Source organism: Cervus elaphus, chromosome 3, assembly GCF_910594005.1.
Source record: "Cervus elaphus chromosome 3, mCerEla1.1, whole genome shotgun sequence".
Classification (NCBI taxonomy): Eukaryota; Metazoa; Chordata; class Mammalia; order Artiodactyla; family Cervidae; genus Cervus; species Cervus elaphus.
Window position 1 is genome coordinate 39,607,264 of NC_057817.1, and position 26,626 is coordinate 39,633,889.

The window sequence follows — 26,626 nt, forward strand, 5'->3', positions numbered from 1 at the left end:
AGCGACTGAACTGAACTGAACTGATACCTCCCAACACATTAAGTATTCTTGTTTTGGTTGTTTCCTCCCATTTGAACATCAACTCCATGAATGTAGAAACCTTATTTTCCCTACTGCTATATAGCCCTAGTACCAGAACAATATCTGGAACATCATTAGGTTCATTATACATATTGTTGAATGTGTGAATTTTGGGAAAATAAAGTTTTGAGCATTTTATCATAGTGTTAGGCTCTCAGGCACTAGAGTCAAACCACTTGGTTTAAAATCCCAACTCTAATTCTCCCTGAATATGAATAATATTACATTTATCAGTATGCAATTTGATAAATTATTTAACCTATCAACTTCTTCATCTTCAAGATGGGCACTCAAATAGTGCCGTTTAAGAGTTGTTCCAAGAACTAAATGAGATAATCTTTGAAAAGCATATAAGTAACTTCTCATACGTCAGCCATTATTACATACTTATTCTATTTTACTTAAGACAAACTGATTTTAAAATAGAAGTTTGTGCTTGATTTTTTTAGATCTACAGTGCACTACCACTATATAGAAAAGATCCTGGTGCTGGGAAAGATTGAAGGCAAAAGGAGAAGTGGGTGGCAGAGGATGAGGCGGTTAGATAGCATCACCAACTCAATGGATGTGAATTTTAGCAAACTCTGTGAGATAGTGGAGGACAGAGAAGCCTGGTGTGCTTCTGTCCATGTGATCGCAAAGGAGTGTAACACAACTTAGCAACTGAACAATAATCACTACTTGTAGCAGATAGTTTCCAAAGACAGACACGTTAATTTTTTTCTCTCCCTACGTATGTAGGTTGCTTAATCCTTCAAGATATAAAATCCATACATTTTCCCTTAAGTCTGAACGAGGCTTGTGGTTGCTCTGGTTACCAGAACATGGCAAAGCTAACATTTTACCAGTTCTGTGCCTGGCCTTTAAGAGGTCTACATATGTATGAGGGGTCACATGGAAGAGAACCAACAAACCAAAAATGTGAATATACCCTTCCTGGAATCTCCAGCCCATCTTAATGAGGAAGTCAAGCGAATGACCCCTGCCGATGCCATGTGGAGCAGACCCACTTGACTGAAAACAGTAAACCCACATAATAGTGAGAAACAATAAACTGTTGATGTTTTTCTCCAGTAAACTGTTGACGTTTTTCTCCAAATTTACTTATGTACTCTAGGTTTGTGGGTATTCTGTTACATACCAATGAAAAAACTTAAACCATTTTATAAATTTATCACCTTTAAAATACCTCCTATTATTCCTGCAGCTTGGCTATTTCTAAGGCTAACTTATGCTCATATGCAAAGAAAGAGACTCTTCCAAATTCCTCATACATTTTATCAAGACTAAATCACCATGCAAGCTTTATAATAGTCAACACAATTGATCCAGTGAGTCCCTTTCATATTTCTTTTATCATATAGTTAGTCGAGTTTTGCAAACTTCTTTGTGTGTTGATGAAAACTTCTTTAAAAAGTTTAGTGACCTAAAAGCTCAGGGCACAGAGAAGGTGGGTGGGCTCATTAGAGCTTCTGCACCATAAATTATTTCTGGCCTTGCCTTGATGATTCATGGAGGTGAATACCCCTATTTATTTTTACTGATTTAGTGTCAGGCAAGTCATTCTTGTTTTCACTTGATTAGTTATAGCCTTCATTCTCTTTAAACCTTAGTAAAATAACATATTTCAACATATCAGCATAAATAAAAATGATGGCACATTTTACATTAATTACATTATTTACATTAATAAGAAATTTAAATCATCATTTTACTGACCCTTTAGATCCATCTGTCAAAATAACTTGAGCTGTTCAAATTCCTAACTTAATTTTCAATTAAATTAACATGCTTATAGTATAACTAATAGTATAACTATGCTAATGAGAAGAATTTTCATGGAGTTTCCACTTAATTACTCCATAGTATCTTCAGGGATTTTATTTAGTCATGGTGGAAATTTGATTTTGTTAAAAGATAGTGATTTAGATTTAAACCAATTCGTTATTCTATTGAATGTGATGTATCCACCCTAATATCCACATGTTTGCAACTTTAAATATTCCCAATTCATAAGGAAACACATGCACTCTTTGGTGCAACTTTAGCCTTTTCTTGACTGTACAGATCTTAGTTATTTTCTGATAGAATATGTCACCTAGGGTAACAACTCTTCAGGGTATAATTAAAACTCCCTTTCCTACACAGAATGCATATACCTACACTATATTTCTTTTTATTTAGTTCCATACCTGGCACATTTTTCAAAAATACATGAATACATCTTTATAGTTTTGATTATTTTTTTTATTTTCTGAAATAAGTATTTAATTACCAAATGGGTTCAATATAAAATTTCACTAAAATGTATTGCTCATTTTTACCAAACTACAAAAGCAATGTAGAAGATAATATTGTTATTATTGCTATTTTACCAGGGAAGAAACAAAGGCTGAAAACATTAAGAAATGTCAAAGTTGATAAGTAGGAGAGATTTGAACATAGGTTGTCCTGACTCTAGAGTTTAGCCTGACCACTATACTTTCCTGGCTCCATTCTCCTTGAGTAGATGAGTAATATCACACTTTCCATGGCTTATTGCATTAGGGTGAAAATCTCATTTAAAAATATCTACCAGAATAGTAGTAACTGCCCAATTACAACTAATTGCCAACTGTAATGTTTCAATATGTTCTCAGGTTCCATGGTATAGGGTTTAGCGGTAAAAGAGTTCCCTCTTTAAAATATCTTTTATTTCCCCTTAGATGAAATTTAGGAACTATCATTCAGATTATCTGAAGGGATTTAATTAACATTATGGTTGATTAGAAAAGAGATTTCTCATGTAAAAAGATCCATTTTAGTAACTATAAATTATAAGAAAAATAGCTGCCGGTGAGTACACATGCTAGAGACTCCCTCCCCAAGCTCATTTCAATTCATGAATCATCCAGACACAGTCGTCCTCCCCAAGGTGATTTTGTACTTCCTAAAATATTTGGAAATGTCTGGGGACATTTTTGCTTCTCATACTGGGAAAGCACTACTGGCATCTAGAGGGTAGAGGCCAAAGATGCTGCTATCATCCTACAAAGTACAACAAAGAATTACCTGCCCCCAAATGTCCATAGGGCTGACGTTGAAGAACCCTGAGCTAGGGTGTTGTCTGAGTGGTTTTCTGTGGCAAATCTACAGAGAGGATTATGGTAGCTAATTAATATAAACTCATTGGCAACTGATTATTATTGATAGAAGAAATCATTTTCCATATGAAATATAAAGACAGCCATAACTACCACTTTTCAAAATGGTAAGCATTTAAGAGTTTTATATTACATTGAAAAGTCACAATCTCCCTCCTTGTTGTCTACACAGAGGTTTCACAGCCTCATCAATCCAATTATGTCTGCCAGGCTCCTCTGTCCATGGAATTCTCCAAGCAAGAATACTGGAGTGGGTAGCCATTCCCTTCTCCAGGCCAATCTTCCTCACCCAGGGACCAAACCTGAGTCTCCTGCATTGCAGGCAGATTCTTTACCATCTGAGCTACCAGTGAAGCCCAGAGTTTCATATTCCACTGAAGAGTCAAAATTTCCCTCCATGTTATCTAGACAAAGGTTTCACAAGCTCATCAACCCAACTTTCTTATACTTATTTACCCGACAGATTTTCACAAAGCTTTCATTCAATTGATTATATCAATAAACAAGCCAAACAACTGTGAATATAGAAAATGGTAGAACAATTTGTGTAGAAGACTGCATAAAGGAAAACTTCTTGGCTATAGAAAGGTACTATGGAACACAGCGACACAAATACCTGTCTATGAATTGAAAACAAAGACATTAAATTCTAAGATGTCTTATCCTCCTCCACGAAGTTCTTCTTTATGCAGTCTCCTAACAAACTGTCCTACCATTTTCTATATTCACAGGAGTTTCTACCTTCAGTCAGTTCAGTCACTCAGTTGTGTCCAGCTCTTTGCAACCCCATGAACTGCAGCATAGCCTCCCTGTCCCTCACCAACTCCCAGAGTTTACTCAAACTCATGCCCATTGCGTCAGTGATGCCATCCAGCCATCTCATCCTCTGTCATCCCCTTCTCCTCCTGCCTTCAATCCTTCCCAGCAGCAGGGTCTTTACCAGTGAGTTAGTTCTTCACATCAGGTGGCCAAGGTATTGGAGTTCCTACCTGAACTAAACACACACTCTATAAAGCTCAGTGCTCTCGGTGTCACCTGAGGTTCATTCCCCCCACGCCTCAGAAGTCTAACACACCAACCTGAGCCATGACTTTACAAAGCCACTTGGGTTCCACAAAATATAAGTCACTTAGCTGCAGCGCTGGGTCTTGAAAATGAAGAAGGACCCCTGTAGGAAAAATCAAAAGTGAAACATGCAATTTAGAATATGAAAATAGCAAGGGGCTTCAGAGAGAATCTAGCCCAATCTCCTCATTTTACAGATTAAGAAACTTCAGCATCGCTGGGGTCAGAGCCGAGACCAGAACCAGGGCATCCTAGCTTTCCTCTCAGGCAACCATTGATTCTCCAAGTGCCAAGTTAAACCATCACAATAATAATTTTAATTATTAATTAATATTAATTATTAATGATAATAATTATTATATAATATATAATATTATATAATTATTATTATTAATAATTCTCCTGCGAGTGTACAAATAACCTCCACATACACTGCATTCATTTGATACCATGAAGGATATAGCTTGAACTTAGGGTCTCACAGCTCCTAAATACTACAGTCAAGCTCTAAAATCCACATGTTTTAACTCTGGCTGAGAGAAGACGTTTTCCACTACTGTCCTTAGATAATTTCTAAATTTTTCTCTTATGACATAATATATGATTCAACATCAGTACACATGATGATCTTTCAAAAAGAAAAAAAAATCAGCTACCTATTAAAGAATTTTGTCAGTATTCTTCTAAATGTAAATTCTATACAAGGGTCAGATACATTTTCACCAACTCTACTGCAGAGCTTTGAAAAAATATGTAATAAACAAACCTGATTCGTTTAGAAAGTGAACTGCATGAGGAAGCTCATTTTCATCTAACTGCAGCTGGTGTTCTCTCACAAGTTGTAATAATCGTTTCCGGTCAATTACAGGAAATTCAATTGGCACATTTTTACGCTCTGATAAAATGATTTTCTCAAGTTCTACGTAGCAGTCTGGAATCAGCTGCCCAACAACAGACTGATCTCGGATCTGTGAAATTACAGATGACAAGCTGTAAAAATCCATTTTATACATCTATATGTCAGTTGGTTGGTAAATTCTGTGCTAATCATTCAGAAAATGATTATTTTTAATCAAATCAAGATGCAATGTAAAACCAATTAAATTGTGAGAAATAAATAAGATGATCTTAAAATAAGAAAAAGAAAAATGAACACAGAAGCCAATTTGGAAAGAACTATCAAATAACATTGTATGGAAATAATTATCAAGGTATTCAGAAAATTCATGGCAAAATCCAAGACAAATCATTAACCTTAAATAAAGGACCTACTATTTTCTAAGACATTAAATCTACAGGCAATAGATATGCTAACATAAAAGTCAGGATTGTAAGAGCTTTTGGACTTTATTTTTTAGATGAAAATATCCACATCCAAAGTAAAACTAAATTTTGCTCTTGCTATTCGCAAAATGTAATATTAGTGGGATGTACATATCAACAGTGAAGTGTGGAGATAGACATGAAATTTCCTCACCAAGCTATGCTTTTTCATGGAGACCTGAACTTGGAAAAATAAAAAATCATCTAAACCCCAATGATTCTATATGAGAGGATAATTTGGGGTCTCTTACACTTAGAATCTAATTAAAATCAAAAGTTTAATAGAATGACCTTATGATGAGAGTTTCTGTAATAAAAATATTTCCAAACATTTTTTTCTTCTTAAAAATCTAATTTTAAATAGAAATGCAACTTTAATAATAGTAAATGTCTTTGCAAACCACCAGGTGGCAAACTCTCCTCATTTCTCAACCCATGAATATATTCTTGACAATAAAGAATAAAATTTCTACCTGAATTCTTCAACTTATTACAAATAGAAATTGGGTTTATTATATCTGCACACACACACACACACACACACACACACATAAACTTTATACTTGTTCTTTATCTACTCTTAACCTGATCCTTCAGGAACCTGATTTATAGCAGCCATAACCATTACTTACATATTTACCTCCAAACAGTTCAGATTGTTTTGAGGTACCCCTTGAACCAGAAAATTAAATATAATTTCACTAACTTCCACTTTTCATGTTCCCTCTCTTTATCATTTATAAATTAAGATAAAACAGAACTTCAGATTGAAGTTTGTGTTTAACCCAAGAGGGGAAACCTACATGTAAAAGTAAACAAGAGTTCACACAGCAGTAAAGTAACAGAGGGATGGACTTTACAGGGCTGGATTACAGGCTGATCAAAGGATCCCACTCTGCTAAGGGGCTGGACAAGACGGAGAGGGACACTGTTGGCACTGATTTCTATTTTGTCCTACTTCCTTTAACCTTTATCATCAGGTCACCAACAGGCAAAAACAGAAAGCTTTTATTCTAAACTCTGCAAGGACACATGTTAATAAGAGTGAGACACACAAAGATTAGAAAAGATCATGATAAAAGGAAAAGATGAAAAACAAATGAAGGCCAAACAGAACAAGATTTCTAATAGATTAAAAGCTGCTGACTGAATACAGGTTGAGGCACCTCAGGGAGGAAAGAATATTCAAATTCTGGCAGGCTTATTGTTTTGGGGTCATCTGAATCACTATTCTGCAAAGCAGCCAATTGAATTTTCAAACCAATATAACAGAATGATGCATCCATTTGCAATATATACCTTCCTTCAAATAATACTGCCGTTTCTCAAAGCATTTGTTTTTAACCTCCTCATCCGGTATTGCCTTCAGAGTTCATGTACAAGTGCAGAAAGCAGACTGGTCTTATTCCCAGTAAACTGGTCTAACTTGCTATTAGCCTAAAGTAGTACCAGTCCAGCTTGATGAGTCAACTACTTTATTCATAGACTTCTTTAACTAAATTCAAATTTTCTCAAAACAAACTCATACTTTAAGAATTCTTTTTTAAAATATGATAAATGGTCTGATATCAATGATAAAAGAGAAGCTATTAAAATATTATAAGTAACAGCAAAGTTCTCTAAGTACAGATATAGTTTCAAAAGGAAACTCCCTGGGTAAAGAGAATATTTAATTGAATATATTAATTTGGTGCATTTGTTTCTTAAAAGTCATGTCACTCTTTAATCATATGTCTCACAAAAGAGTAGCAAAAACTAGAGATAAATATTTTATTCTTCTAATGTAAAATGCCATTGACCCACATTTGTGAAGGCTTTTAATGATTGTGATAAATGTGTGGAAAGATATAAATGTGCAAATTCTCTCTCTGGGCACCACAAAGACTGGCACATTTATAAATGGCTCATTAAGCTTTGGACAGACCATAATCTGTGGATATGGAACAGAACTAAGCTAACTGGACAACGTGTTATAACCAAGATGACTGTATAATTTATCATCCAAACTGGAATGCTTCTGAGAATGTAGTGAGACACAATTAATAATTACACTGGGACTGTTCAGGCAAAACAAGACCCTTGTTATAAGCCACAGCTTTGGTCATTAGTACTAATGAGCTAAACCAATAGAGACTAACAGTGAAATCCACTATTGTGTTTGTCATATTGAACTATTTTAAGTGTTTTTCAGTACAGTTTATACCTTGCTCTGTAGAGCCCAGGTAAAATTTCTTTCTCTTTCAAGTATTAAAAACAAGCATTTGTTAACCAATTTATTTGTGTTTTATGAACTCTATGAACTATATTTGTCTTATCAGAAAGAAAAACTTTGTAAAACAAAAACATAATTATTAAAGTTTGTATGAATTAGAATATCTCTTATACATTGTTGAAAACCAAATTAGTGACCGTGGTGACCAGATGAAAGAGACTTCTCTCAATAGTGAAGAAAAAAAAAATTTGAAAGGGGGATCACAGTGACAAAGATGTGAAGGAACAACAAAGACCAAGATGAACATAAAACAGAAACTCCAAAAAAAAGGAGCAGATGGAGAAAAAACAGTCAAAGAAAAATACAAGAAAGATAACTCCAAGATCCCAACATCCATCTTTGTCCTTTTGATTGAATCACTACAACAGGATATTGGGAGAGAAGGGCATCAGAAACATGTCCCCAGATTCTCTCAGGAACATTCTCTCAGCCTCTCAGACATCCTTTTAGTTTCTCTCAGGATCCTCAATCATCTTTAATTCCCAATTCTGTGAGTTCAAAATTAAGTCTAATATAAATAATTTTAAAATTAAAAGTACTTGAATAATGCTAACAGCTAAGAAAAATCCACACTTTTAAGATAGTTGTTCTCTTCTCAAGACTGCTGACATTTCTTAGCAGCTGCAGAATGTAAGAGTTAATAAATCATATTTATCTACCACCTAGGGAAAGCAATGAACCATGTTACCTTGAAATTAAGGCTCTCATTGATGATGGTTTTCCGAAGTTTTGCCAAAGCATCGGATTCCTCAGTGGCATTCACAAAGTGGTAATCCCGTATTGCAGGAAACCCTCGTTTGTTCAAGAGTTCCTTGGTAATTTTACTGATACAGGCTTTGCGCTGCTTCTCATCAGTAACATCTAAATGTGTGCCAACAAGAATCACAGGGGAAGAAGAAGCACGGGCCTATGGAGAAAGATACAAAACACTCTTGTGTTTGTTTTAAAATAAAGACTGCATATATTTCCATTGATATTCACTTTCTACAAAATTCACTTGAGTTGAAATGAGAATTCAAAAGACTTCAAGAAGAAAATGACAACTGTCTTTTCTTCCTCAAACCTATGGAAACAAATTAAACTTAAGAAATTTCTGAAAGTCATTTTTATTTTTATTTATTGTCACTTTTCAGGCAGCTTATATGACAGTAATAAAACATTTCTTTATTCTGTGCATAAAATGGGTTACTCTTTAAGTGTGCTTTGGGCTTCTAGATAAAATAGTATTTAATAACACCCAAATAATATCAGAGTAATAAAATTTGTTTTATATTTTCTCTTCCTTATCTGTGAATTAAAGCTTATTAATTCATATTATAGTAATTCAGTGTGGATTCTACAAAGAAAAAACAAGTCACTAAAGCAGTAAAGCATTTGGACAGTAATTTGAAGTAGAGGATTTATTTGGCAAAAACAGAACTATGTTCAGCAATGTGGAACTGAACATTATTTTTCATACAAAGTTAAAAGCACATTATATTTCCTTCCTGACCACTTGCCCAGTCCCCATCTCTTTGAGAGAGAAAAGCTTCATCTAAATTATTTCATCTGATTGATGACTGTCATTTATAACTTTATTGCTACTTCTGTCTTGGGTATTCCTTTGGAAAAGGTGTATGGATTCATTACGAATTCCAATGTATTGTCTATAGATTATAAGATAAAGTCAAGCATGTATCTGCTGATACTTTTTAAATTGACCTGGCTTTATACTTAGAAATGTCTCTAATAGTAGGTTTCCCTGGTGGCTCAGATGGTAAAGACTCTCCTGCAATGCAGGATCCCTGGGTCGGGGAGATCCCCTGGAGAAGGAAATGGCAACCTACTCCAGTAATCTTGCCTGGAGAATTCCATGAACAGAGGAGCCTGGCAGGCTATAGTCCATGGGGTTGCAAAGAGTCAGGCATGACTGAGCAACTCTCACTCACTCACTCAAAGCAAGTACTATTGCAACTATACTATTTGCTCATTTTGGCTAGCTATAATAAAGTTTTTAAAAAAGGAAGTTAAAAAAATCACCAAAATGACAAAATAAGCTTAATGGAGCCAAAATACATGACAAAATTTCCTGGCAAATCCTTGTAAGGTTTGCCTCACAGAAGAGCCTACTAGAGCATTATTCAGTGACCATTCATTTTTACTTTAGTCTCAATTCTAAAAAGGCACATATTTTTAAAACCATATATACATAAAGGAATATCTAACAGCAAGAGACAAAATGAAAAAATTACAAACTTTCAAATACAATATTCATCTGGGGCCATTTAAAACTGTAAGTCCAACAGGGCTTTACACTAAACTGCCTCTGAGGACACAGTTGGTAATGCATAGATTGCTTCTTTTTCTTACTACAGTTTATTTTAAATTAAGGAAATTCATATTATACATAAGTAATAATACCAGGGAGCTCCTGATAGCCTCGTGGTTAGGATTTTGGGCTTTCACTGCCATGGTCCAAGTTCAATCCCTGGTCAGAGAACTGAGATCTTGCAAGCCACACAGTGCAGCCAATAAATAAATAAAATTAAATTAAAAAGAATATAAAAAATAGTCTAACATATATTCTCATTTTTAACAGATTAAAAGGGCTTCAAATTTCTATACCTTTCATTAACATAGAACATACTATTTTCATGTCACAACTTAATTACTCCTAAAATTTCCTAACTCTAAGTGCTTCTAACTTTCTTGCAAAAAAGTATTTGAAAAGTCTGTTTGATGGTACTATTTGCCCCAAATAAATCACCTTATACACAATAAGAAAACCCATGAACTATTTTCTATTTTCAAATTATTAGATCATATCACCTTTATATTGAAAAGCCAAGGCTTCATGGCATCAACTTCAGCTTGCCCTTTGCTGAGGTCATAGACCGCAAGATACAAGGCTCGTTGGGTCATAAAGTGGGGATGAGTGCTGTAGAACTCCTCACGACCTAAATAAAGATCGGAGAGCTTTTCAGTCTTCCAGAGAACAGACAAGAATCCTCTTCTTCAAAAATAAAGTTACGTGGCACTACCCACTATTTACCACACACAAAAAAAGAAAAAAACAATCAAAAGATAATAGTTACAAGATTACACTGGGTTTTTACTAGGGACTGACAACTTCTTGCTTATGTGTCAGCTACATAGCTTCAGCTGACACGTGCTGGTTCCTAACATTTCCTTCCATGGCTTCTCCATTCTGGTGGCAAGGGAAGAATTAGAAGAAATAAATGACTTTTGGAATAATTCCATATGATCCATCAGGTCTCTGTAGTATTGGAACAGAAAATTCACTTTTTAAATCCCTTTTTAAAAAAGATATCTGAATAAAAAAAATTTAGCAAAATAAATACCTGCAAAATCCCATACATTCAGAATGAGGTCTTTCTTCCCTTTGCCTCTTATTTGGATGGGCCAGTCTTTCACATCAATGCCAACTGTGGCGCCTTGCATCCCAAGATCTGATTTCTTGATTTTCATCAATTGCTGCAATAAGGTGGTCTTGCCACTCCCAGTATTTCCCACAATCATAAGTTTCATTCGGTTATAGGGCACAGCCTTTTTCAGCCGCTGCTGAAGAAACCTGGTATTTGAAAAACAAAAATAAAATAATAAATTGCTTACCAGTGTACTTAGGCTATAGGTGAATTCTTACACATTGAATTATTTTGAATATCAAACTGTCATAATGTACAGTATGCAAAAGAGCACATAACTCATAATAACTTAATAATGCATGTGTCTTTCAATGCACTGTTAATACATCTACTTTGTTAGTGATGTTGGTCTAGCTGATATTGATTGGACGCCTCATCAAATATAATGACACTAGAGACAATCAAAGTATCAAAATGTTTGTAATACTCATTAAAATTTTATATAAAACACATACACACATGATTTCTTTAAATATCACAAATAAAACTCTAAAAATTATAAAGCATAAAATTTTACAAAGCCCATAGGATAAAGAATCAAGGTAGATCTATGTTTAGTTTTTTAAAGAACCTCCATAATGTTCTCCACAGTGGTTGTACCAATTTGCATTCCCACTAACAGTGTAAGAGGGTTCCCTTTCATCCACCCCCTCCTCCAGCATTTATTGCTTACAGATTTTTTGATGATGGCCATTCTGGCTGATGCGAGGTGATACCTCATTGTAGTTTTTATTTGCATTCTCTAAAAATTAGTGATACTGAGTATCTTTTCATATACCTCGTGGCCATCTGTATGCCTTGTTTGTAGTGATGTCTATTTAGGTCTTTCACCCATTTTTGATTGGACTGTTTGATTTTTTGATATTGAGCTCCATAGGCTGTTTGTATATTTTAAAGGTTAATCCTTTGTCTGTTGCTTCATTTGCAAATATTTTCTCCCATCCCGAGGGTTGTCTTCTCATCCTGTTTATGGTTTCCTTTGCTGTACAAAAGCTTTTATGTTTAATTAGGTGCCAATTATTTGTTTTTATTTTCATTATTTTAAGGGATAAGTCAAAAAAAGATCTTGCTGTGATTTATGTCAAAGAGTATTTTTCCTGTTTTCCTCTAAGAGTTTTACAGTTTCCAGTCTTTAATCCATTTTGACTTTATTTTTTTATATGATATTAGGTAGAATTCTAATTTCATTCTTTTACATGTAGCTGTCCAGATTCCCCAGCACCACTTACTAAAGAGGCTGTCTTTTCTCTATTGTACTCTTGCCCCCTTTATAGTTTCAGTTCAGTTCAGTTCAGTCGGTCAGTCGTGTCTGACTCTTTGCGATCCCATGAATTGCAGCATGCCAGGCCTCCCTGTCCATCACAAACTATCGGAGCTTACTCAAACCCAAATCCATCGAGTCGGTGATGCCATCCAACCATGTCATCCTCTGTCGTCCCCTTCTCCTCCTGCCCTCAATTTTTCCCAGCATCAGGGTCTTTTCCAACGAGTCAACTCTTCGCATGAGGTGGCCAAAGTACTGGAGTTTCAGCTTCAGGCATCAGTCCTTCCAACGAACACCCAGGACTGATCTCCTTTAGGATGAACTGGTTGGATCTCCCTGCAGTCCAAGGGACTCTCAAGAGTCTTCTCCAACACCACAATTCAAAAGCATCAATTTTTCGGTGCTCAGCTTTCTTTACAGTCCGACTCTCACATCCATACATGACCACTGGAAAAACCATAGCCTTGATCAGACAGACCTTTGTTGGCAAAGTAAAAAGTCTCTGCTTTTTAATATGCTATCTAGGTTGGTCATAACTTTCCTTCCAAGGAGTAAGCGTCTTTTAATTTAGTGGCTGCAGTCACCATCTGCAGTGATTTTGGAGCCCAGAAAAATAAAGTCCTTCTCTGTTTGACTGTCTCCCCATCTATTTCCCATGAAGTGATGGGACCTGATGCCATGACCTTAGTTTTCTGAATGTTAAGTTTTAACCCAACTTTTTCACTCTCCTCTTTCACTTTCATCAAGAGGCTTTTTAGTTCATCTTCACTTTGCCATGAGGGTGGTGTCATCTGCATATCTGAGGTTATTGATATTTCTCCTGGCTATCTTGATTCCAGCTTGTGCTTCTTCCAGCCCAGCGTTTCTCATGATGTACTCTGCATATAAGTTAAATAAGCAGGTGACCAGGGTGACAATATACAGCCTTGACATACTCCTTTCCCAATTTGGAACCAGTCTGTTCCATGTCCAGTTCTAACTGTTGCTTCCTGACCTGCACACAGTTTTCTCAAGAGGCAGGTCAGGTGGTCTGGTATTCCCATCTCTTTCAGAATTTTCCACAGTTTATTGTGAGCCACACAGTTGAAGGCTTTGACATAGTCAATAAAGCAGAAATAGATGTTTTTCTGGAACTCTCTTGCTTTTTCGATGACCCAGCAGATGTTGTCAATTTAATCTCTGGTTCCTCTGCCTTTTGTAAAACCAGCTTGAACACCTGAAAGTTCATGGTTCACGTACTGCTGAAGCCTGGCTTGGAAGAATTTTGAGCATTACTTTACTAGCGTGTGAGACGAGTGCAATTGTGCAGTAGTTTGAGCATTCTTTGGGATTGTCTTTCATAGGGATGGGAATGAGAACAGACCTATTATAGTTTAGGTGACCATAAACATAAATGTGGGTTTATCTCTGGGCTTTCTATCCTGTACTACTGGTCTATATTTCTATTATTTGTCCCAGTAATGTACTATAGTGTTTTGATTACTATAGTTTTGTACTATAGTTTGAAGACAGGGAACCTGATTTCTCCTGCCCCATTTATCTTTCTCAAGATTACTTTAGCTTTTCAGTGTCTTTTGTGTTTCCATACAAACTATAAAAACTTTTGCTCTAATTCTGTGAAGAATGCCATTGGTAATTTGATAGGAATTGCACTGAATCTGTAGATTGCTTTGTGTAGTATATTAATTTTCTATCAATTCTACCAATTCTTCCAATAGAAGAACATGGTGTATTTTTCCATCAGTTTGTATTCTCTTTGATTTCTTTCATCAGTGTTTTTTAGTTTTCTGAATATAGTTCTTTTGCTTCCTTAGGTAGATTTATTCCTAGGTAATTTATTCTTTTGTTGTGATGGTAAATGTGATTACTTTCTTAATTTCTCTTTTAACTCTTTTGTTGCTAGTGTATAGAATGCAAGAGATTTCTGTGCATTAATTTTGTATCCTGAAACTTTACCAAATTCATTGATAATGTCCCAGCAGTCTTCTGGTAGAATCTTTTGGATTCTCTGTATATAGTAACATGTCATCTGCGAACAGTTTTACTTCTTCCTTTTCAATTTATATTCCTTTTATTTCTTTTTCTTCTCTAACTGCCATGGTGAGGGCTTACAAAACTATGTTGAATAAGTGGTGAGACTGGACATCCTTGTCTTGTTCCTGATGTTAGGGGAAATGCTTTCAGTTTTTCACCACTGAGAATGATGCTTGCTGTGAGTCTGTCATATATGGCCTTTATTATGTTGAGTAAGTTCTCTCTATGCCCATTTTCTGGAGAAGGAAATTCTTCTTCCAGTATTCTTGCCTAGAGAATCCCGTGGACAGAGGAGCCTGGTGGGCTGCTACTCATAGGGTCGCACAGAGTCAGACACAACTGAAGTGACTTAGCATGCATGCATGCATTGGAGAAGGAAATGGCAACCCACTCCAGTATTCTTGCCTGGAGAATCCCAGGGACAGAGAAGCCTGGTGGGCTGCCGTCTATGGGGTCGCACAAAGTCAGACAAAATTAAAGAGACTTAGCAGCAGCAGCATGCCCATTTCTGGAGAGTTTTGGTCATAAACGTGTGCTGAATGTTGTCAAAAGCTTTTTCTGCATCTATTGAGATGCTTATATGATTTTTATTCTTTATTATTTTAATATGGTATACCACACTGATTTATTTGTATATACTAAAGAATCCTTGCATTCCTGTGATAAACTCCATTTGATCATGGTATATGATCCTTTTAATTGGTTGTTGGATTCTGTTTGCTAGTATTTTGTTGAGGATTTTTGTGTCCATGTTCATCAGTTATATTGGTCTATAATTTTCTTTCTTTCTTTTTTTTTTTTTTGGTAGGTCTCTCCTGGAGGCTCAGTCCGTAAAGAACGTAAAGAATTTGCCTGCAATAAAAGAGACCCAGGTTTGATCCCTGGGTCGGGGAGATTCCCTGGAGAAGGAATCTTTTTTGCAATATCTTCGTCTGCTTTAATTATCAGGGTGACGGTGGGCTTGAAGAACGAATTTGGGAGTGCTTCCCCTTTTGCAATATTTTGGAAAAGTTTTAAAAGGATAAGAGTTAGCTCTTCTATAAGTGTTTGACAGAATTTGCCTGGGAAGTCATCTGGTGCTGGACTTTTGTGTGTTGGAAGGTTTTTAATGACAGTTTCAATTTCATTACTTACAATTGGTCTTTTATATTTTCTAATTCTTCCTGGTTCGGCCTTGGAGCAATCCCACTGCTGGTTATATACCCTGAGAAAATTATAACTCAAAAAGACACATGTACCCCAATGTTCATTGCAGCAGTATTTACAATAGCAAGGACGTAGAAGCAGCCTAGATGTCCATCGACAGATGACAGGTAAAGATGTGGTACATATATACAATGGAATGTTACTCAGTCATGAAAAGGAACGAGATTGAGTCAGTTAAAGTGATGTGGATGAACCTGGAGCTTGTCATAAAAAACGAAGTAAGTCAGAAAGAGAAAAACAAATATCATATATTAATGCATATATATGGAACCTAGAAAAATAGTACTGATGGACCTATTTGCAGGGCAAGAATAGAGACAGACACAGAGAATAGACTTGTGGAAACACGGTGGGGAAGGAGAGGCAGGATGAATGGAGAGAACAGTACTGACATATATATATACTATCCTGCTTACAATAGTGAGAAGCTGCTATATAACAGGGAGCTCAGATCAATACTCCGTGATGACCTAGATGGGTGGAATGGCGGGGGGAGGCTCAAGAGGGAGTGGATACATGTACACATATAGCTGCTTCACAATGTTTTACGGTAGCAACTAACACAACATTGTAAAGCAATTATATTTCAGCAAAAAATATCAAAGACATCAAGGTAGAGTATATAAGCATACTGTTATACTGATCCTTGATAGTGAGGTTCTATTTGGTACATGTATTCATATATGGTACACATAATGTATATATTCATACATGTTGTACATGCATACATATAATGTACATGGAAAGGAAGAGCATATTGGTTAAATTACACTGATACACATAAATGATTTTACTATCAGCAGATAATATGTTGCTATTCCTAACAATCTTAATGCAAAAGTAATTGAAACTTACTAGAAGTGCTACAAGTGGCTAACAATACCACCTTTAAATTAACAGAACATGTAAATGTTCTCAAAAATAAAATGGATACAGAAAAATACATTTAACTATGATAAAGTTGCCACAGTTCAAAATTAGAATAGTAAACTAAATCATAAGTGAATCTTAGGGAATATTAACTGATTCATTCTCCCAATTAATAGGACTCTGAGCAACATTCTTGATAATCTGCATCACTAATAAATAAGAAAATCAATGTTCCAAATATCTATTTATTAAGACTTCACCATTCTTTGTCATTCTTCAAAGAAGCAAGTGAGAACTACAATTTCTAAATTATCCCAGGTCTATGTTCTCTCTAAAAATGTTAAAAAGTTTTAAAAATATTTAAGTTACACAGTAGCTTGATAGCATAATACTCTGAAAACTTCTTACAACTAAATGTTTAGTAAGAATTGAACAAATTTTATATAAGCATCTTTTCCAGTTTCAGGAAGGAAAATCATGGGAAATAATTATGTAGGATGAGGGGTAGTCATGTTTTTTAGCATAGCTGCTGACAAACACTTTGATCATAAATAGAAAGTTAAATGTAAATTAACAAAACTTAAAGAAGAGAATTAGGTAACTAGATAACTAGGTAATTAGGAACTACAAGTTCACTGATAATGCAACAATTATTAATTGTATGCCAGACTCTGTGTTTGGTGCCATGAATGAATCAGAGAGTAAACACAGCCATGGTCCTTGACTTAGTGGATATTATAGGCAAGTCAAGGATACATAGAGAGGTGATAACTGAGCGGAAACCTGTAAGATAAATGTAGATAGGAGCAGTTTGTGGAAATAAGAACATGATTTTATGGGTAGGTAACAAGACTAACATGGTCAAATGATAACAAAGAATAGAATAAAGTTCATTATTAACTTGAAGTTCATAAAGTATAAAATCAGAAACAAGCATACTTGAACATTTTGGTGGTTTCAAAAATGATCAGTTTGAGTAGGTTATCAGCTTCATAGGCAAAACAGAAGCAATTTTATATCCTTTAAGTAACTATAATGCTTTAAGATATAATAGACATATGATAAACACTTCCTACATGAAACCCAGATCGAGAAGCCATTATATTCTGCTCTATTTCATCAGATTGATAATTGGAAATAAGAGAACAAAGATTAATAATTTCCTTTTACAGTCCATTTCTACTGAAAAGCATAATAAGGAGAAGTCGTTTTCTCAAACTTAACTTGGCCAGGAGGAAATAAAAAGCTCTTAAGTAGCACCAAATAAACCCATTCACTAAGTAAAAGGCAAATGACATACAGTACATCATGCTAGATGGTCCTATACATTCTTTTTTATGAATTGTAACTATATATCCACCAAAGTAACCAGAAAAGTACATCAGAAACAAATTTAGTAAAAAAAGAAAAAAAAATCAAAATAAAATTATCTAACCTTATGATGTCTTTGGCTTTACATCCTACATGTTTAAAATCAAAATTAAGATGCAGTTCATCCAAAGGAAGATCCCATATTTTGCTTAATTTCCCCATTTCATTGGGAAAGGATCTCAGTTCCAAGTTGTAACTAACATCAAGAGATGTCAGATTTTCAAGACAGCCAATCTCAGGAGGAATCTTAATGAAATAAAAAAGAGTAAATGCTGTTGGTGGGAAGGAAGAAAAGTGTGCTGCCAAAAAAACAAGATGCTACTAGAAAACAAGAGAGGCTCAGAGAATCTATGAGCAAACGGTACAGCCTTCCAACAGAGTTCTAAAACTTTCCAAAGGTTTGTCATAGTTTCCATCAAAAATGTCTGAAAACATAAATATAAAGGACTTACCCAAAACAATCTATGGCATTTGTTTATAATCTTTTAAAACCCATTCTCCCTTGGAAGCATATTTCATCGCTTCACAACATTGAAATAAAGAAGATTTTTATATGTATCCAAATCCAATCATCAGTGGTTTCAGGCTATTCCCTCTCACTATGTTCTTCAGTAAAACCAAAGATCTAATCATCACAAATTTACATATAATTTAACATTCTCAAAATACAACTAAATGTTTAAACCTTAGGTGGCATAATAATTGCAATATTCCAAATTTTTAAGCAATACTCATTATTTTTATAATAGCTAACAATAATCTGATGCAAAAAATCTAGGTACCAAAATTATGCAGTTATTCTGGAACCTCATGGTTTCAGACACATTACTCTCTGGCTTTTATAGGCAATAGGCTTGAAGCTGGCAAAAAATATGTTTTCTGGGATGAATGGATAGTCAATTTCAGATTTATAATAAAGACTGGTCCATTTGGATGAGGGGGTGGGTGAGTATGATGGAAGAATACAGAAATTTAAGAATGTGGAAAACAATGTCAGCTGAAGAACGAAGGCTATATATTGCCTGGTGAAACTTGAGAAATGCAGCATGTCTGAGAGTCTGTTAACAGATGAGAGATTTCATGATAAATTGACACAATTAAAGCATTACAAGTATCTGTAATTAAACATATATAAATATATATATATTCAAAATAAAAGAGAGTACAAAAGGCAATCTTTAAGGAAATTAAGCATGTTAGTATACCCATTTACTTCGGGGTAGGAGTAGATCTTACTCAAAAAGTAATTCAGCAGTGTCAAATAACAGATTTTGAAATGATCATCTTTGATAACAGACATTACAAAAGCACATTTTTTCAAATTGGCAATAATTTTAAATAAATATGATCTCTTTACCTCTTTCAGTTTATTATGAGAGAGATGTAGTTTCTCTATTCTAGACCATGCACATGCTTTCTCACTCAAGTCCAAGATACTGATCTGGTTATGACTAAACAAGAGTTCCCTTAAGTTCAAAGATCTCCAGTGCACAGGACCTGGTAGATATCGAATATCATTGCTGCTCATATCTAAGGACCGCAGACTGAAACAATACATCGAGAATAAAAATCAAATGAGTATTTCCTAAATACATGAAATAACATCACAAATAACTTTCAGCAGAGTGAGAATAAGATATAATTTTAAAACTAATACTACTTAAGTCAGTTCTAATGAGGCGGATGAAACTGGAGCCTATTATACAGAGAGAAGCAAGTCAGAAAGAGAAACAACACCACTGTATATTAACGCATATATATGAAATATAGAAAGATGGTCACAACAATCTTAAGTGCAAGGCAGCAAAAGAGACAGAAATGTAAAGAACAGGCTTTTAACTCTCTGGGAGAAGGCAAGGGTGGTATGATTTGAGAGAACAGCACTGAAACATATGCATTACCATATGTAAAAAGATGACCAGTGCAAGTTTGAAGCGTGAAGCAGGGCACTCAAAGCCACTGCTCTGGGACAACCCAGAGGGATGGGGTGGGAGGGAGGTGGGAGGGGGCGTTCAGGATGGGGGGACACATGGGCACCCATGGCTGATTCATTTCGACATATAGCTAAAACTATCACAATATTGTAAGTAATCATGCTTCAGTTAAAAGAAATTAATTAAAAGATCATAAAATTTTAAAAAAACTTATATATGAATTCAAAGGTATGAGTTTTTTGTATATGTAAAGGTATATACGGTAGGAAAAAGAGGCATGTCTTAATAGGAACATTTAAATAAGGCCCAGTGAAAACAAAATTGAGGTCTAATTTCCCTACTTGAGAAATATAAAAATGTCAATCAGAATGAAAGATCGTATTTTACAAACATTTACGATGTATGAGAAATCATAATTAACAAATGCAAAAACAGTCAAAATTCCTGCCTTCTATACAAGATTCACAAATATGTAGCTTCCATTTCTCTCTTCAATCTCATTCAAATCTGGAGGGATCTTTCAGAGGTCAGGTCCTCGAGTTTATTATCACTTTTACCAGCTTGTCTCAGTGTGAAAAATACCATAACACTGAGCATGATATCTTGTATCCAGTAGGCCCTCAATGAAAACGTGTTGCTTTCACGCAGGAATAGCTACCCAAAAAGAAAATGAAGCGTTCAGCCATGTCCGACTCTTTGCAACCCCATGGACTGTAGCCTACCAGGCTCCTCCGCCCATGGGATTTTCCAGGCAAGAGAACTGGAGTGGGGTGCCATTGCCTTCTCCAGAGGATCTTCCCAAAACAGGAATTGAACCCCAGGTCTCCTGCATTGCAGGCAGACGCTTTACCGTCTGAGCTACCAGGGAAGCAAAGTTTGTAAGAAATAGCAGGAAAACACATGTCACATATAAGTTTACATGTGTAGAAAGACTAAAGATAGCAACTGTGGTATATTTGACTATGTAAAAGGTTGCCTGGACTTTTACTACTGTTACTGATTCCTTTCACCCAGCAAATTTGAAGCATGATAAATTCTAAGCTCTGCTAGACCAAGATTCAGATCTATAAAGCAACATTTTTGCTCTACTTTGTAAATGATATTAGATTTTGCTCTAGTTACCTTATAAAAATGTTGAAAGCAATAAAATTAATTTGACTATATGAAAGGTAAGACACGTATGTGTGACCAACAATGCAACTGAGACAAAAATGACAGTCGTCAAGTTGTTCAAAGGCAGTGCCTCTTGGCTTTAAGACTAAGCTTGGAGTCTAAAGGTGGCCAAGTACATGCTCATTTGTGAAACAAGACAATAAATTTAAAGAAATACATATAAACACTGGAAATGTATGCCTGAAGATGGTGCCTGAAGGTACAGTGTAATTAGGGACTGGATAAATTTCTAGCTCTCTGGGAAGAAACCTTCCTTATGACATTAATCTCCTAATCAATTATTATAAATAAGTGGTGTCCAAACATGTTTTCAGAAAAGCATTATGTTTAAAATATAAGACCATCTATATTCTATAGGTGCTTGTATGTCAGAATTAAGAGTCTGAAATCAAACTACCAGTGTGGTGGTTTGAAGTATGACTTTGGGCAAGTTACTTCCTCTCTTTAATGAAACAGTGTTCTCATTATAAAGAAGAGATGATAACAGCAACTACTGATATTTCATAGGATTATTAGGAAGATTAAAGATATGATCCACTCTTAAGCAATTAGAACAGTGTTCCACACATTTTAATGCTAGTTTTAAATTGACTACTATATATCTATCTCACACCTTCCATCGCTAAATTACAACTATTATTTACCTGTATATGTGTATATATATATATATATATATGCACATGTACCTTTATGGATTTTGCTTATAATATATAACACTAGTAGAATAGTTATTTAAGACGACAACACCTTTGAAAGCCATTTAATACCCGAATTTGTAGTTAACAGGAAGCTTTATTTTTAATGAAATTAACTAAAAATATTCCCAAATACCTGAAACTACATAAATTTCCACCAAAAATGTCATTCAAACATAACTGAAATATAATTTCGAAGTTAACAGTATCTTAGCAACATAATCCCCAAAGCAAGTGAAATTTTAAAAGTTAACGTGACAGCCAGTACAATCTCATTTGATTACAATAATGTAACCATTAATTACTCTTCAATTGTTTCTATGCAACAACACATTAAATTAAAATAAAAGTTTAAAAGTCCAAACAACAACTTAGGTCTTTTGTCTAATAAAAATCAAACATTCATAGATTTTAAAACATTAAGCTTAGTAGATTTAGAAATCTATTACATTTATATGTCTAAGCTAAAACCAAGTTTCTGAAAGTTCTGTTCCAGCTCATGTAGTTTTTAAAATTAAAATAATAAACTTACTGTGGGAGATGTAAAATTGCTTCTGGGACACACGTGAATCTGTTTTGAGATAATTTTAGGCTTGTGATAGAAGAAGGCAAAAAAGGCATAGCAGCTAAGAGAAAATAAAGGTGAGTTAATGAACATTTTAATCACTTTAACTAGATTTCTACCAGATTCCACACTAAGACAGCTATCAGTGATCTGACATGTAATTTAATTTCCATTCTCACCCTGACAATAAAAAGTTTTATTTTTAAAATTAGTTAATACTACCACAAAATATTAAAATAATACACCATAATTAGAATCTTCTAACCTGAAAGCTCTGCAAGTGTCTAAATATAAATTCTTCTCACGTCTGCACAAAGGAGAAATCATCAGAATATTCATTTCAAAGTATGTATGATGTTATGTGACATATATTATGCATGCATGCAAGCATGCTAAGTAGCTTCCGTCATGTACTACTCTTTGCAAACCTATGAACTGTAGCCGGCTAGGCTCCCGTGTCCATGGGATTCTTCAGGCAAAAATAATGGAGTGGGTTGCCATGCCTTCCTCCAGGGAATCTTCCCAACGCAGAGATCCAGGAGTCTCTTATGTCTCCTGCATTGGCAGGTGGGTTATTTACCACTTGCACCACCTGGGAAGCCCTATATATAATATATGTTCATTCAAATCACTGAAGTAAGTTTAAAAAACCATTTTGGAATATCTTACTAACCACAGCATGATATAAAAATTCTCTTTAAAACCATCTTGTAAAGAATATTCTATGGAATAATTATGAAAATGAAATTGAAAGTGATAGTCACTCAGTCGTGTCTGACTCTTTGCGATCCCATGAAATGTAGCCTGCCAGGCTCCTCTGTCCATGGCATTTTCCAGGCAAGAATACTGGAATGGGTTGCCATTCCTTTCTCCAGCATATCTTCCTGACCCAGGAATCGAACCCAGGTCTCTTGCATTGCAGGCAGATTCTTTACCATCTGAGCCACCAGGAAAGTCCATTGAATAATTATGGATGTTACTTAATATAAGGATTCTTTGATCATATGATCTTAAGAGAATGGGGAAGCATTAGGCAAAATAAAGTGAAATATCTCCAAGCTGTCAACACCCAGGTCTCCCGCATTGCAGGCAGACTCTTTACTGTCTGAGCCACCAGGGAAGCCACACCAAAGCTGTCAACATTTTGATGTATTTTATGAATTTCCAAAAGGGAAATACAGTATTAATACGAGGTACCTCCAAGGAATAAAATTCTATGGAACATAATTTTGGAAACTAAATAAATCATACTTCCTTTTTTGTCATCTGTAAAAGTGCACCTAAATCAGATGAAGTCTGAGATTGTTTAGCGATCTGAAAATCAGTGGTTCTGTGAAAGTGGTTTGAGAAATTATTTCTTAGCATTTTCAAGGTTAATAATATGGGTTATCCTTTATCAAGAAAGTCTTTAAAGGTCAAAGTGTTCCAGGACATTACTAGAAGCTGTCTTCCTAAAAGCAGAAAGGTACATGCTATACCTTACCTATTTCCAAAGAGTATTTGTAGCAAAATAAATTAGTATAATAGAAGTAATTCTCTACTTAGGAATTAAGAGTCTTTAGGTCCAGAGATTCTTGAGCTTTCTCATTCCATATGAGAAAGACTCATAAAATCAAAGAACTGAAAATTCATTTCACAGAGGAATTTTTAATGGTTAGGGTTCCAATGAGGTTATCGCCTCCATAGGGTGTTTTTCCAAATACAAGGCCACTTCTACTACTATTAAATTTGTGTCGTGCAAAGAAAGAGGATTCCTGAAACAACTAATTAATTAATTAATTCTATGTTCCTGAACATTTCACAAAAAATCTCAGTGCTTCAATTTCCTCAATTAGTCAAGCAGAGGTCATACTTGTCCTATCCTATGGGACTTTTGTGAGATTCAGGTGAGATGACACATTGACCATACACATAGCCCAGGGTCCCTCAGATGCTCCTTTTTCTAGATCCAATTAAATGCAACAAACACAGACACTTCCCTTCTCCACAATTTTTATCAGATCCCCTTGAGGTACCCTCATAGCATCTTGAAACTTATCATCATAGTACTTAGCACAATACACAATTACACTCATTTGTTCTATCATTACTTACTGTCTGTCTTCTGAACTTAACTACATGTTCCTTAAGGACAGAGTCTGAATTGCTTTGCTCATTAGTGAATGAATAATTCTATACCCAGTTTCAGGCTCATGGTAAGAACAAGGTCAATATTCAAGAGGGTGAAAGGAAGGGAAAGAGAAGGAAAGTAATTCTATGTAAATGAATATGGATTTTATTGTTAGTAGTTTCTCAAAAATATATAAAAATAAAATATTTTAAAGTACTCAAAGTATATTCTGCTATTTAATAGAATTAAAAATTATTTTACCAAGTCAGGTATAGAATAGGTATGTGGGTGGCAAGGTATATATGGCCTCCATTAAGGAAGCTAAAATAGGGGGAAAGTTCTTATTTATTACCATAAAAGTACTTTGTTCCTCAATATTAGAATTTGCAGACAGGCTAAAGTGAACATAAACCCCTGCTGTCTCACATGCTAAGAGAACATAGAGTATTCCAGGATTTTTAACAAAAGTGACAATCATATAGCCCGTGATTATAATATTTTGAACAGAGCAAGAGCTCAATGAATACACATAAAGCTAACTAATTTGAAAACTTCTAAAAGATTAATTTGATTCCTAAAAAATAATAATAGCACATATACTCCAGAAAACTGATGAACCAATTTCAGTAGGAAACCCAGTAATTCTGCTTCAACCTTCTCAGGCAGCCATATTGAAATTTTAGTATAATCACAGAACCACAGATTAATGACTACTTGCACTCCAAGATACTGCAGTCTTGGGCTTCCCTGGTGGCTCAGTGGGAAAGAATCTGCTTGCAGTGCAGGAGACCCGGGTTCAATCCCTAGGTTAGGAAGATCCCCCTGGGTTGAGGAGGGAATGTCAACCCACTCCAGTATTTTTGCCTAGAGAATCCCTTGGACAGAGGAGCCCAGCAGGCTACTACAGTCCATGGGGTCACAAAGAGTTGGACACAACTGAGCGACTAACACTTTTCATAAGATATTGACATTTTAGCCTATGACAATAATAGCATGTTAAATAGCATAATATAATTTTTAATATTTTAGAATTTTAAAACTAGACTAATTTTTAGAGCAGTTTTAGGTTTACAGAAAAATTGAGAGGAAAATACAAAGTTCTCCCATATTCACCTTTTCCCCTCTCCACCACCAGCCCACACACATACACCTTTTCCCCATTATGAACACCTAGAATAGGATGTGCTGTGTGCTTAATTGCTTAGTCGTGTCCAACTCTTTGCAACCCCATGGACTGTAGCCCACAGGATCCTCTGCCCATGGGGATTCTCCCAGCAGGAATACTAGAGAGGGTTGCCATGCCCTCCTCCAGGGGATCTTCCCAACCCAGGGATTGAACCCAGGTCTCCCACATTGCAGGCAAATTCTTTACCATCTGAGCCACCAGGGAAGCCCTAGAATAGAATAGTTTGGTATATTTGTTATAACTGATGGGCCAATATTATTAATTAAAAGTCCACAGTTTACAACAGAGTTCACTCTTCATTTACAATAGAGTTTCCTCTTTGACAGGGCTTCCCTGGTAGCTGAGCTGGTAAAGAATCCGCCTGCAATGTAGGAGACTCTGGTTCAATTCCTGGGTCGGGAAGATTCTCCTGAAGAAGGGATAGCCCATCCACTCAAGTAGTCCTGGGTTTCCCTGGTGGCTCAGATGGTAAAGAATCTACCCACAAAGCAGGAGACCTGGGTTCAATCCCTGGGTTGGGAAGAGCCCCTTGAGAAGGGAACAGCTACCTACTCCAGTATTCTTGCCTGGAGAATTCTATGGATAGCCAACACTCTCTCCCTCACTCCAAGATCCTGGAAATTGCTGGTTGTTAGCTTTGCCATTCCCAAAATGTCATAGAGTTAAAATTATACAGTGTGTAATCTTTTCAGATTGGCTTCTTTAACTTAGCAATATGCATTTAAGTTCCCTCTACATTTCACAGCTTGACAGCTCATTTCTTTTTATCACCAACCTGCAAACTTTGTATTTAAAACTCTAGCATAATATTTAACTGAAACACCACCTTTAAATCCCCACCTAAAATGTTCATACAGGACTCATGTGGTTACTTTTATTTGTTCCATTTGACCCATATAACACTCAAAC

General features: G+C 35.5%; 1 protein-coding gene across 3 annotated transcripts in view; it reads right to left on the reverse strand.

Annotated features, from left to right (window-relative positions):
• Positions 1-26,626, reverse strand: part of LRRK2 (leucine rich repeat kinase 2) — a 192,152-nt gene that overhangs the window by 77,737 nt on the left and 87,789 nt on the right. For all 3 annotated transcript variants that reach the window (XM_043886930.1, XM_043886939.1, XM_043886919.1), the window contains exons 26-33: positions 22,389-22,482; positions 19,412-19,598; positions 18,119-18,300; positions 11,226-11,455; positions 10,693-10,820; positions 8,573-8,791; positions 5,056-5,257; positions 4,304-4,392 (exon numbers count right to left, since the gene is read on the reverse strand). In XM_043886930.1, coding sequence (XP_043742865.1) covers positions 4,304-4,392; positions 5,056-5,257; positions 8,573-8,791; positions 10,693-10,820; positions 11,226-11,455; positions 18,119-18,300; positions 19,412-19,598; positions 22,389-22,482 — 1,331 coding nt within the window. The remainder of the gene's footprint in view (positions 1-4,303; positions 4,393-5,055; positions 5,258-8,572; positions 8,792-10,692; positions 10,821-11,225; positions 11,456-18,118; positions 18,301-19,411; positions 19,599-22,388; positions 22,483-26,626) is intronic.